The sequence below is a fragment of the Cardiocondyla obscurior genome, linkage group LG15 (assembly GCF_019399895.1).
Source record: "Cardiocondyla obscurior isolate alpha-2009 linkage group LG15, Cobs3.1, whole genome shotgun sequence".
Classification (NCBI taxonomy): Eukaryota; Metazoa; Arthropoda; class Insecta; order Hymenoptera; family Formicidae; genus Cardiocondyla; species Cardiocondyla obscurior.
The window spans coordinates 1,007,350-1,021,363 of record NC_091878.1 but is presented as its reverse complement, the minus strand read 5'-3'; the positions used below and the strand labels follow the sequence as shown (position 1 = coordinate 1,021,363).

At 45.2% G+C, this 14,014-nt stretch overlaps 1 protein-coding gene and 1 non-coding gene across 2 annotated transcripts in view; both read left to right on the top strand.

The window, feature by feature from the left end:
- Positions 1-656: 656 nt before the first annotated feature.
- Positions 657-728, top strand: Trnaa-cgc (transfer RNA alanine (anticodon CGC)). Its single transcript has one exon. It is a non-coding gene; the product is annotated as a tRNA-Ala (tRNA).
- A 2,319-nt stretch (positions 729-3,047) lies between these two features.
- The window catches only part of LOC139108581 (ras-related and estrogen-regulated growth inhibitor), a 29,456-nt gene continuing 18,489 nt past the window's right edge, over positions 3,048-14,014 (top strand). Inside the window, exons 1-3 of the mRNA XM_070667002.1 lie at positions 3,048-3,155; positions 5,372-6,605; positions 10,986-11,042. Of these exons, the coding sequence (XP_070523103.1) occupies positions 6,545-6,605; positions 10,986-11,042 (118 nt within the window). The 5' untranslated portion in view covers positions 3,048-3,155; positions 5,372-6,544. The remainder of the gene's footprint in view (positions 3,156-5,371; positions 6,606-10,985; positions 11,043-14,014) is intronic.

The window sequence follows — 14,014 nt, the reverse complement described above, 5'->3', positions numbered from 1 at the left end:
AACAGTGCGACCAACCGGCAGACGCAGTCTACTCGCACCGAGAATCGTGCGGGACGCGCCATTGGCGACCCTGCGCGATTGCTTCTTCTTCGCGTCTCATTGGCGAAACGTTGAAACACACGAAACGGAAAAAGACTTGCGAAGATGGCTGATGTGCTCGGTGCAGAGGTGCTACTTTTGCAGCTGCTGCAAAATTTGCGATCTTGATGGACTTGTAAATTCACCCGGGATTGAGAGCGGTACGTCAGTCAGAACATCGAATTTTACAGCAGCTGCAAATGCAGCGCTGTGGCTGAATGTATTTTACGTTCGGGCGAAAGAATCGAAGGAAGAATCGTAGAGAGCGGTTGCGTTGAGCGGAGAAGGTTTCTTTTGTTAATGCAACGATCAACGTGGTCACTGTATCTAATCTAAGAGTCCGAAGAAGGTAAATTCTTAATTTGAAATTAATATGAAACATGTACACTTTGTAGAATTAAATGGAACGATTTCGTGATTTTTTTATGAAAAGCAGCGTCTAGTGAAACAATACTTGGCTGTAAAAAAAGTAATACTATTATATCATTTGTCATTTTCATTCTGTGTAATTGTAAAAAGAAAATTAAAAAATAATGGTGCCGTATATGTTTTTCTGTTGAAGGTAAGATATATCAAATGGGGGTGTAACTCAGTGGTAGAGTGTCTGCTTCGCATGCTGAAAGTCCTGGGTTCAAATCCCAGCTCCTCCAACATACTTTTTTTTTTGTACAGGATTATTTTTTCAAAGGTAGGCTTTAATTTAATTACAAGAAATTATTAATCTATCTAACCGTGTTTTTTAAAACATATTTTATATTTTAGTTATCTATATTAAGAATTAATGAACTAACGTAGATTAATGTGCAAGACATAAATATTTCACGTTAATTATTTGAAGAAAATATATGTATGCATTTTAATTATTGTAGGAACGTATTTTTGCGGCGTTTAGATTAATATTTCGAATTTCCGGTTGCAGGTAGGGCTGGTTGCTGAGAATGACCTGCCCGTCGTTTAAATCTCTCTCGCGAAACTGCATCTCACATGCCCACTGGCTGATGTCGTCATCGATTACCCGCCGTTCGTCCGCATTTAACATATTTCGTCTCAAAACTGGCTCTGCTTCTCTCAGAATAGTACTGGTGGGTTGAATCCTAGCGAGACGTTCTTCCGCGCGCCTCGTCAAATCTGGATACTCTCCCTCTTCCCCAGAACTGGTATTAAAACCGCACGTGGAGATGTTTATGACGAATCGTTAATAAACATGCCGGAAAATAACGGGTTTAATAGCGCTTAAAGCGGTAGGGTTGCAAATCCTGCTGACGATTAGCGGAAACATAAAAAATCGCTAGTGCGTACTGTAATTATCATAATGTACGGGGGATTAACCGAAAGGTACTCAAAATAGGAGAGATGCGCCGAGATGAAATTAATATCGTTTCGCATAAAGATTGGCAAACGTTGCAAAGTTATTTTTTTTTTTTTTATGTCAGCACAAAATAAAAAAAATAATGACGATAAATAATAAAACATAAATTAAGGTAAAATAATAAATAATAATGATAATTGATTAGTTTCAGTACGAATGCTGGTCTACTTGTCTCAACTTCCAAGGAACTCACCGCAAAATGAGGACAATCTGTTCCAGAGTTTTTCCATTTGTACACTGTGATATGAATTCGTACGTGAGATGTTCCACCGGTAAGTTATATCTTTCGAGTAAAGTTTTTTTTTCGGGCTTCTGCTTGATATTACTTGCATTCGTTTTTTTAGTTATATCCGGTATGTGGTCCATGTGTTGCGACAGGAACAATTGTCTAGGCCAAGCGAAAATACGGAGATGGAGATCAAGATCAGATTCGGTGAGTCTGAAGCGACTTCAGCTCTAAGAGAGCACGTTAACAGCCACTATGATGATCAGGACCTGATCTCGTAACCTTCACGCCGGTGGACTGTGAGTTTGAAGCGTCTGGATCGCTAGCAGCCGCACGATCTTGAGAGAATTCCAGAGAATCTGCAAGATTGCACGGTTGCTATCGGTCTAAAACTTGTAGCTTAAGGGTTGTCTTAGTTTCTCCCCCCGAAATTGTAAATAATTTCTAACTGTCTCACGTATGTTTTAATCAGCCGAGTTACCCGTTGCTACGGATACGTGAGCTGTTGATTTTCATCGCCTTCCTTCGTAGTAATCAATAAGAATACCTTTTCATGCGCTTTACCGTCCGTTTTCCGTAATCTTAGTATTTTTAAAAACCGAAATCAGAACGAAAATCAAGTGCAATGCATGCTAAAACGTCTTGATTTTCCGTCGTGCCTTTTTAAAATTATTAAAATTGTATCGATACACCTGGCGCGTTTGTGCTTTAGAGATCTCGCAGCCGAGAATCACGCGTATTCTTATTTACAATCTTGCGAGTGCAGCTTCGTGCTGAGGGATAAACTTGGATTTCCACCTTCGTCGCGTCTCGCGGTACCAGAGTATAGTATTCTCCCCCCCTTTCTTTTTTTTTCTTTTTTTTATTTTTTTTTTTGAACGTGCATCTGTAGCCCCCCTCCTGCAGACGTGCACTCGCGGTGCTCGCATGCGCTTGCTGCCCGTCGTAATGCAACGCGACGCAACGCGAAGCGCGGCAGTACGCGGCGAATGAAAGAGGCGTGCAGTCGTCGTGGCCGGTCGTCATGATCGTCGGGTCGCCGGTCCCGGTGAGCGAGCGCAGCCAAGTGCATATTAGACGAGAGGCGGCCGCGAGAGCCGTGCATTCACCGGCGAGCGCTCGCTGAGTGGAGATCTCGAGAGTAGTGGTCGCGTACGCCCTCTGGCTCTTTCTCTCGCCGGCCGTGGTCCAGCGCGCCTCGAGTGCCGCTCCGAAAATTCCGCGGACGGAAATCTCGCGGGCACGATTTGCGCGGCGTTTATTCGTCATCTATCACCCGTATTATTTGCGCGCCGATCAGTGCGAATTTCTACGCGAGTCGGCGAAACCGTGATCCCGGCACGGTCGCGGCGAGTGGTCGGTCCCAGCTTTCAGTGTTTCGGTCTAAGTTAAATTCGAACGCTTATTGGAGCCTCGACAAAGTGAGTCGATCGATTTTTGATCGCCGATCTTGGAGCAAAGGTGTTATCAGTGGTGCGTCAGGTAATTATCCCATGCACTTGGAGAGATTCGCCGAGAGGTTCCAGCGCGCGTCGTGCCTCGAAGGTCGCCAGTCGATTCCCTCGGAATCAATTAATAAAATTAATTGATGCGCGTGAGTGTGACTTAATTGATATCAGCCGGCGTGCTGGAGTATCTCGGCGGAGTTACGTTTGGCGTGCGGGGAAACGCGTTATTTAATCCACGAGTCATCGGCCTTCCTTGGTGCCAGCGCGACTCGCGATTGCCAATCGACGGAATTAATTTGCGCGGAGAGAAAACCTCGGAAACAATCCAATCGAAGTTACGCACGATCAAAGCTCGTTTCTTTCGGCCGCGATTAATAAATTCCCCCCCTTATTTTTTTTTTTTTCTTTTTTTTTTTTTTAGGCAACAATTCTTATTGTAACATATTACAAATATAATATAGAAAATATTAGAGATAACAGGCAGGTGGAATCTAAATAGTTGCTTGCAATTATCGTTGAGTGACGCTAACCGAGCCGGCGAACATTTCGCGAGGCGCGCGAAGAACGGAGCTTCGGGACGCAATTAATTCCCTGAAGAGAGCCGATCTCGTTAAATAAACAATCGTGGTGCATCCGCGCGTTTAGTATTTACCATGGCGTGCGAGCTATGGGGGCTTGCTACGCGCAAGGGAAACCGACACCATGGTTTCCGATTACGTTCTTCTATCGCGATCTCGATTTCCACTTACGCAGCCCGGCGGAACGGAAACATTTGTGACAGATGCCGAAATTCAAGCGGGCAGATAAGAGCGAGGTTGAAAGGCCCGATCGGTCGCGCGACCGCCAAGTGCTTGATCGAATTAATTGCACGCCCGGCGCGATAAATTTAATTTGATGTTCAACAGTTGCCTCGACTCGCGGACTCGTTCAATCACTCGACGGCCGAAATGGGAAACGACGCAATTTTACTTGCTAAAACTGTTTGGCGCGATCAAAGTGTGACGACACCTTGCAAGAAAGTGCATTCTCGAAATTTACTCGCGGCGCCGACTCCTTCGTTGTATCATCGATGACTTCATATTTATTGTCTTTTCGAAACGCTGAATCGCGACTTGTTGGCTATTAACAAACATTTACGCCGGTTGAACCCGCTGCAATCACGTATTTCGTCGAATCGCTCGTGCAGTTTGCGGAATTTTCTTTTTTTTTTTTTACGTAAAAAAAATTTCTTCTTAGCTTGCCGGCGATTTATTGTTTATTTAAATAATTGAAAGACCGACAATTGCCTCGCGTAACAAATGATCACAGGTTTATCAACTCTTTGACACTCGGTTTATTATTCTATTTGCGTCTGATTTCACTCACCTGCACGTCGCGCTTTGTCGTCCAACATTGTAATGAGTCTCGCGATAAGGAGAAGAATTTCTCGTGAATAATATTGTCGCGATGCGCCCTGGGAGATAATGAGTCTTAATACGTGATACGGGACACGTTATCTAATCTAGATATCGTTTCGAGAGTAGTGAAGGTGAGAACGAGAGGCAGCGACTACGATTTTCAACGAGCTAAAACTATGTTTCTCTCGTTACACTTGGTGCACAGCAAAATTCTTTTACATTAAATAAAATTAATTAAAAAAAAAAAAAAATTATGTCTGGAGTAGTCAAACGAATTTATTTATAAAAAAAAATAATTTATCACTTTTTTAATTGTTTTCTAAAATTTATTTTGTGCATTAAACAATCTTCTGGCTCTATGAACCTTTATTATTATTAATTATTATTATTTTTTAATTAATTTTGGAATTAAAAAAGATTAAATAGCAGGTTAAAAGTTAATCTGCATTGGCAGAAATGAGCCTTAAATGGATTTTCTCTCCGCCTTAACGTGCTCCGAAACGGTTCTAGATTACCTTATTCAAAAGTAAGCCCGCCGCTTCCTTCGATAAAATTAGCTCGTCAGGCATTTGGTAAAAGAAAGGAAGAAAAAAAAAAGAAAAGGGACAGCGAAACAAAGTTGCATGTCGCCGCGGGGGATGAATGCATCCTACTTTTCTCGCGGCCGTCGTCTGCTGTCGTCTTCGCGCGAGCGAGATGCGAGCGTGCGTGCGTGCGTGCCTGTCCTTTTTTCGTAATCGCCGACGTGTCGGCGGCGCCAAGCTAGAAGACGCGGAGGCAGGCCGACGACCCGTTACAAATGGAACCAGAGAGACAGCATTTCTTGAATCGCCGCTTGTGTTGTTATTTGCAGCGCACCTTCGACGGGACGCGGACCGCTCGGAAGCCACCCTTGCTCCCGAAGGTGCGAAAAAGGAAAGAGGGGGAGTCCCCCCCTTGCGATCCCGAATCGCGCCATCGAGTTCGATGTCCGGCGCGAGAAGAAGAGGCTCGAACTTTTCTGGCGTTCTCGCGATAAAGAAAAAAAAGCCGCGGCTAATTAGCACACGGAGCAAGCGAAACGGAAGCGAAAAAGGAAGGAGCTGGAGCTCTTTCTGCTACTCCGCAGTTCCCGTTAAAAAATAGTTGCTGCTGGAGGACAATCGCGGGTAGATTTCTAAACAAAAGTCTTCCGTGAATCATCGAAGGAAGAAGAGTGACGAGAAAAAGAGCGGACAAAAGCTGCATCGGTCGTCATTTTCAAAATACCGGGAAATCGTGATAAGATAGCGACGGTCATTAGACTTTAATGAACAGTCACCAGTTGATGAGGAAAGAGACGTGCGATTTTTGATCAAAGGACGCGAGGCGGCTTCAAAGGAAGAAATTTGCCTAGCTCCGGAGTCCCGAAGTGAACCGCGGAAGATTACACAAAAGGGAGGCTGCATTACTCAACGCGCGAGTTCGTCCCGCGATTAAAGAAGAATAAAAAGAAAAAGAAACGACGCGCGAAACGAACACGTCGGACTTGCTAGTCGCCGGGAATCAGCGGAGAAGGTTCTAATTAACGCTGCCATTAATAGCCTTGTATCTAAGCGGTGACGACTTCGCTCGGTGATTAATAGATAGATAACCGCTGATTAAATAGCCGGCCGCGACGAGGAACAAGAGCGAGAGGACTGCTTCCGCTGATCCTTTTTGGAAACCGGCGTCTTTGCGCTTTGACATCGCTCAGTAATTATCAGTTCCGCTTGATCTGCGTAATTCCTCACGAGCGTTAAAACAAGACTCGTTCCAACAGAAGATTCGACAGAGCGCAGCGAGAATTAATTGCGCGAACGCGTTGATCGCGGATTCGAGAGTTACGTCGCGTGCCCCGGAAGATCGTTGGGCCCTTTTGTGACGCGCGAGTGCGGCCCTTCGGGGAAGGGGGGGGGTCGGAATGTGAATACGGCGGTAAAGTGTAAAGTGATGTAACCGGTGCGTCCGCCGCGGAGGCGATGTGCGATGCCACCCCAGCCCGAATGACACTTGACCCACGCAGCTGATGACAAACGTTAACAGGATCAAGGTGGTCGTCCTCGGCGGCCCCAGAGTCGGCAAATCAGGTGACTATCTTACGCTTTTCTTTCCTACCTTCCGATTAATTATAGCCGGTGGAAAAACCTTTCTCCCGGCTTAAAGGTGTTGTTCGCTTGCGTTCTATTTTAACTTATTTTGCCGCCGAGCCTCCCGAAGTTCAAGCAAACATTCGCGGTTAAAGCTACTTCCATCCAAGCGATCTCTAATAATTAAAATAATTAAATTGCAATAATTGTTTACTCGAAACTACAGAAAATCACGGCGCGACGTCGCACCGCCGTTATCGCGTAATCTGTGAGATAAGAGAGAAAGGTTTTGCGCGTCGATCCCGTGAATCTCGATAAGAGCTCAACCACGGATCGAGATCCGGATTGAGGTCAGATTGGAATTTGATCGTAGCAAATTAGTTAATGGAATTTCGGCATCAATTGTCTCTCCTTTGCGATTTTAATTTCTAGTCTGATAGGGGCTTCAAGACAGACGGCGGAGGGTAAATATGCAAAAACACCGCCGGGGTTGATGTCGAAATCAATATCTATCCGCGAGATGATAAACGGGGAAGAGCGAGGGGGGGGAGTTGGGGCGAGAAAAGGGACGTGCGGGTCGATTACGGCGCGACGTCGTGAAATATTGAATCGTGACGGAAAGATGTTCGTTACGGCGGCGCGATGCTAATATCGCGTCGTCCTGCGAAAGGTAATTTCTGCGCGTTGTCTAATAGCGCGGCGTTGAACGAAAGTGCCGTTAAGACGTACACGCGTGGCTCGCGGAATAATACGTTGCATTAGTTAGCTCGACAGTCGCGCGACGCATACAAAGCGAGCAAACGAAGCTGTGATAAGGCGGTTCGCCGACCTCGAATAAATCCTATTAATAACCGCTAGGACCGGCGACCTTAATAAAGGCACGCTCCTCATTTCATTCCGATCCCGTCCGCGCTTCGGCCCCTTTTCCGCTCCTCCCTACGCTCGACAATTTTGCGTGCTCATATTGTTCGGCGGGATCAACCGGCCCGCAAATTATCGTACTTGCGAGGATGCACCTATATACAAGGTGTTCCAAACAACGCTCCGCTCTCGAAAACGGTGAGCTAGGAAATTAGAATCGAGAACGAAACAGTCGCGTGTGTTTAATTTTATAAAATTAAAAATTTTTATCGTACAGTTTTTAGGACCGATATGTTGTTTAGGGCACCCTATATAGTATCACCGCCGATTATTTGTATCAGAGACATTGCTTGGGTTCAGCGGCGCCGGGCGCTCGGGAGTTCTTCATTCACGAGACTTTCGGTTCTTTAAATAGAGAATTGTGTCGCATAGCATCCTCGGAATGTTACAGGCTGGCTTGGTTCCAAGTCAGAGTTATTGCTTTTTCTTTTATTTATTTTATTTTTTTTCTATACGATCGCAATTCGTTGCTCCGTGCATTTTGTCGCGCGGCGCGATGATTGCGGCAAAACACGCGCGACAGTGTTGTTCGTTCCACTTTTTGCGGCAAAAATGATGCATTCTCACGTGGCGATTGCAACGGCGAGAGAAAGAGACGTGTCGACGGAAGCGAATCCTTAAAAGTCCTTCGTGGAATCTTGCCGGGTGTAATAAGGACTTTCGCGGGCGTTATCGAATATCATTTTGAGGAGGGAAAGGGGAGGACGCGCCACGAAAAATCCCGCAAGCGAAAGACGGCGAGATCTGGACATTCGATACATCCGTCTTGTCGCCCAGCTCAATTTTCAAATTCTCGAATTCTCGCGGCAACCTCTCTTTCCTCGCACTATCGTACCTCCGCTCCGATCCTAAAATAATATCGCGTGCCCGCAAAAATAACCGTAATTTTTTCTAAGAGAATAAAAATCTCACCAGAAAAAATTAGAAAATATCCGAATACTTCACTTTCTTTATTGAAGGAGCAGATTTTGCAAAAAAATTTCTGACAGTGAGGGATCGCGAGAAAAATTATGACCGCGGTAAGAAACGTGAGATTATTATCTTGAGCTATTTATCTGTGTTAACGCTCATTGAAGAAGCAATTGGAGGTCGCTATCCAAGCTGGAACGTGTTCATAAATTCATTTGATCTAAACGAATTACTTTATTGCCGCGTTACAAGAAATGCGGATTGATTATTGCCCGCGCTCCGATAAGTCTCTTTTTTCCGCGGGATTAATCTCGAGTTTTCATTACTTTTTATTCGATACTTTAAATATAGAACTTTCTATGTTACATGATTGAATCGCGATTTAATCTTTCATTTTTATACCCGCGAAAAATCGCGTTTCCCGTTATTTCCAAGTCTTAAAGAAAATCGATATATTCCTATAAATTACTTTAATTTTTTATTTATTTTATGCTGCGCAAAATATTTCTGGCAATTAAAAAATTTGTCTCGCCGGTAAAAAAAAAAAAAAAAATTACACGGTTCAGACATCGAAGTGCACGAAATTTGTTCTAATAAAAGATCGTGTCGAATGATTGAGGAAAACAAAAAGGTTTCCATGAAACAAAAGATGCACCGTGTGCTTGATCGCGCGCCTCATTATTTTTTTCCGTCCCTTCCATCTTTTTTCTTTCTCTCTTTCGTTCTCCTCTTCACCCACCTTTCTTCCCTCTTTCAGATTCCCCTCCGCGGTGATCGCAACCGTAATTACTATTTTCTTACATCCACCAAGCGGCTTATCCTCCAACGATCTATCTATAGAACCCTGGCACCGCACGTCAGCGAATGGCACCGCGAACGGCTGCCTTTTGCTCGTACCGTTGCATCTTCCACATTACGCACAATTCTTCGCAGGTGACTTAATCGGCTTCCCTCCCCGTTCTTTTTCGTCGTCTTTCCCCCCGTTCTTTTCTCGCTTCTCTCTCTTTCTTTCTTTCTCCTTCTCATTCTCGTTTATTTCGCGCAGCACTTGCCCGTCGAAAAATTACTTTCCCCCCAAAAGTTCGACTGGCCCTCTTCGAAATCTCGCCACTTAATTATACATCTAATTCCATCCGACTTGTTTCTTTCTTTCGCTTTTTTTTTCATTTAAAAAAAACCTACGTTGGATCTTTGACTGCCTTCGTCGTTTCTTTATAAATACAGCCGTATCGAAACTGTCATATGTCGCCGGTGCTCACCCGAGCTGCCCTCGCGAGAGATAAGAATTTTATGAGCGCGTTGTAACGCGGCGCGGGTATCAGGTTTCCTCTCGTGTTTGGGCTTGAGCGCGCTTTCATTAGACCTGGGCGCTTGGCACAGATCACTCTTGCGGCTATTAGGCATTACGAGCAACATTCCCGTGTTCGCATCAATTATCCTCCGCGTCCGTGCGACCCGTATAGGATTACGCGTGACGTCGATTTCATGACAGTCGTCTCAAAGTCTTCATTCCGTTGCACTTGGCGCGGCAATCATCCGCGGATGCTGTTGCATAGCGCGCGGCCTATTCGATAATTTTGGTTTCTTACTTTATTTAGTCGTCGGCGCAAGACGCCAATTGTAGCGACGTGAGTCTCGATCGATCTGCCATACACTCGTGATTTAATTTTGCCCGTCGCGATGTTTATGTCTTATATTTTAATTAAAGTTTTGACGCGTCGATTGAGTTATTATTCGGGTTAGTTAATAAGAATTTCCTTTCCCGAGGGGGTTCGGTCTCTCGACCGGGACATCGATTTTCCGCGCGCGTTGAATCCGCGGTGAAATATCGTCGCCCAGCTGCGCGGAGATATTTCGAAGATGCACACTCTATCTCTCATCTCAGCAAATGGCTCGCGAATCAAGTTCTATATTCCGTTTCTGCCTCGTGTACCTGCCCGCTTCCTCTCTTTCACCTTCTTTCTTTCTTTTCTTCTCCTCGCGAGTCCCGCCATCCTCTCGTCGTCGTCGTCGTCGTCGTCGTCGTCGTTCTCGTCGTCTCCAGACTTGAGCTCGACGACAGATTTATAAGCGGTGCACCTACGAGCACGGAGCGGTACGAATCTATGTACTCGATAAGTCTTGCGCGATTTGAACGGCAAACGACGACGACGACAACGGCCGATGCTTCGTCAAGCACCGCCGGATTCCCGGGCCGCGTTTCGCGTCGCAACGAAACGGAATTTATGACGCAAGAAATTTATCGGCGACCCGCAGGAAAACCCGTTCCCCGCGATATTTATGGTTCCTTTATTAACGCTGGAAATAAGTTAATGGCGTTTCAACACCTGCGCGCGAAGAAATACCGAAGAAAACGCGTCTCCTTGCATTATTGCTTGCAATTATCTGCGGGACGTTTATAGTATACTCGAAAAAAAAGGGGGAAAAAAAAAAAGAAGAAGAAGAGAAAAGATGTTTCGATTCCTTATGAGCATTGTCGAATTCATTGCAATTATCTGCGATATTATATTTCTGTAGCCAATCGATGTTCTTTTTCTTTTTCGGTTGCAGCTGTGGTCGTGCGGTACTTGACGAGGCGATACATCGGCGAGTACAGCTCCACCAGTGGTAAGTGTTTCTTCATTATGCCTCTCCCTCCCTCCCCCCCCCTTCGTCCCCCTTCTGAGATAATTGCCGACGCGGGGCATGAGTGATTGTGTCCATTCGTGGCTAATTTCGCGGCGTCGTATTCCGGATGGAACGTCCGGCTTCGTATTCGAGTCTACCCGCCCTGCTATCGAGCGCTCATCTCGCGGCCCCGGCCTGCACGCGAATACACCGCGCGAGAGATACGCGGATCTAAATCTCGATCGAGGCGCAGAAGCCGCTTGCGTGCCTGCACCGGGGAGGCGGAAAAATCCGCCCGGTGAAATATTCTCGCGCTCGGAACCGGACTCTAATTCAAGGGTACCGGGGGAAAAATCTTAATCATGGCGCCTCGCGAGTCCGAGGAGTCCGCGGGGCGTTCTTGCGGCCGCAGAAAACCCGCGGGAACGAACCGAGGGGTAGGGGCCCGGGGTATCACGGGAGAGGAAGGGAAGAAGACGGACGCCGCGTGCACGCCGCCTGGACCCGCGGAGGGCGGAGATTTAAACACTCGATATGAAATAGAGCCCGTGAGGAGGGTCCGCAGAATGCAGATCTCGGTCGTAACTCATGCAGGCTACCTCGCCGTAATAATTGCCGTGCACGCCCGCGGACGTGTGAGCTACGACGGCGGGGTCCGCGGATATCCGAGCCACCTGGAAAAATCCTCGGTGAAGTATTGTCCCCTTAACCCTGAACCGGCCGGCCGGCCGCTCGTATTTTTTTAACACCTCGCCCCGGCCGAGGGCCGCCTCGGCGCATCCACGCCTGGCTAGGATAACGCCGTTTTATCACGGCCCGGATAGTCGCGGGTAACGTACGCGCTATCGTGGCGGCCGATAATCGATGCGCTTGAAGCAAATATCATTACGTAAAATATGTAAATTTATTTGATTGAGATAAATTCCGGATAAAGCCTCGGGATTTTATTCGCATATTCGGGACGTTTCTTTCCTCGTGAATTGAATATAACGGCTGAAAGCAGGGTAGGAAAGGAAATGTTTTATTTCGCGTTTAGAAATCTTTTTGAGAGGATAAGTTTTAAAATAGAAAATCTACGTCTTGTTAAAATATGAATACATTAATTACAATATCTGTATAGATAATTATAAAGCACGTGTATTAAAAAAAAAAAAAAAATGCGCAGGAATGTGAGAGTCTAAGAATCAAACTATCTCCTCTCTCTCTGAATCTCTCTCGCTTTTTGCGCAGGGGGGAGAAAAAAAAATCTTTTTCCTTTTCTTTATCGTAAATTTAGACGTCGAAACGTGCAAGCGCGGCGAGATAGCGACGGTACTTTCGAAATAGCCACTTTATATCGGCCTCTATCGCACGACTTAAATTTGATCTCTTGACGGCAGATCGAGGATGCTCTTTTTACCGGCAATTTCGATTATAAGGCATTCGGCGAACGTTCGCGGGGGAGATAATCGGTACTTTTCATCTCCCGATACGATGCAGACAATGTCGTTATTATTTTGATCTCGATTAACAATGCAAATCCTTCTTTCTCTCTCTCTCTCTCTTTCTCTTTGCGCGGAATAATTCGAGGCAATGATTTAGAAAGCGAGTTTCGTCGCTCTATTGATTCCTCGGCGCGCGAGTTTTGCCCGCGCACGGAGAAGATTACACCGTCCCGGTTTCCTCGACGAGAAGACAATAGGGCTCGCGTGGCCGAAGATGAGTCCTCTTCGGCGAGAACCGAACCCGTGCGACAGTCTCGCAGCCTCCGACGAAAGTGTGTCACGGCTACCGCTTCTTTTCGCTGCGACGCGCAGCTTTTGTCGTGTCTCTCTTTTCGTACTTTCGATTTCTTAGAAATCAAATCCCCCTGCACTTTTATCGCGGTTTCTCATCGAAGATTTAACTTTCCACGCCGTGCCGATATGCAAATTGTCCCATTCCTGTCTTTAGATAGGACTACAATTAGATATCCCGAACCCCCGCGTGTCTTATCTGGGAAATAACTCCGTTGAATTTCATCCTTCGTTCTCGACCACTTCCGCTTATCTAGATTGCTAATTTTTTTCTTATTTTTTTTATTTTTTCTTTTTCGAGATTTCCATGAGATAGTTCCGCAGAGAAAATCTTTGCGTCTTACTGCGCGGTCGATTTAATCCTCAAATAAACCACTAGATAACCCGGGACAGTTTTCAAAGTTTAAAATTATTAAAAATTTTCTTATAAAAAAATCCTTCAAAACTAATGCAGTAAATTTAAAGATATCCAAAAAGAAAACGTCGAGATAAAGATATCAAAAAAAAAAAGTAGAGTGGTTAACACAGTGCGTCATTTAAGGGTTAAAGGGTTTATTTTTTTTTTTTTTTACGGATCGGTGTCTCGCGTGCAAAAATAAATTCCTACAATCCTAGAATGCAGTAAATTTACTATCACGATGCTCGCTCAAATATTTTTCCCTACGGCATTGTTCAGCGATAAAACTTTCTCGAGCGTAACGGCCGCCAATATGAGCTGCATATCCTTGCCGGGTTATTTCTAGGCTTCTTCGGCTCTTCGCCGCTGACACTACGAGGTGTTTATGAGTCTATTTATCGTATATTTATTGCGCCCATCCTGTTAAGGTTACTACCAACGACGTGCTTCCGCGTCTTTCTTCCACTTTTAACACCTCCAATCAGCCCCCGAGAAATATGTGAGCTTTTCTCTTTCCCATTAGAAAAATCTAAAAACTCTTACGTTTGAAAACATTTTTTTAATCAAGAAATTTAAATATTTTATTGTCATCTTCAGGAACGCATGCAATTAAAACGAGCATCTAAAAATCTGTATCCTAACATAAAAGAAAAAAAGCTCAGGAATTTATTTAATTAAATACGTGATAAAAATGGCAAAAAATATAAACATATTGTACATGGGCATTTTCAACGATAACGATCTCGCGAGCGAATAAATCGAGCGTGTAACGATCGAAAAATGCGAGAGCCGCGATACGC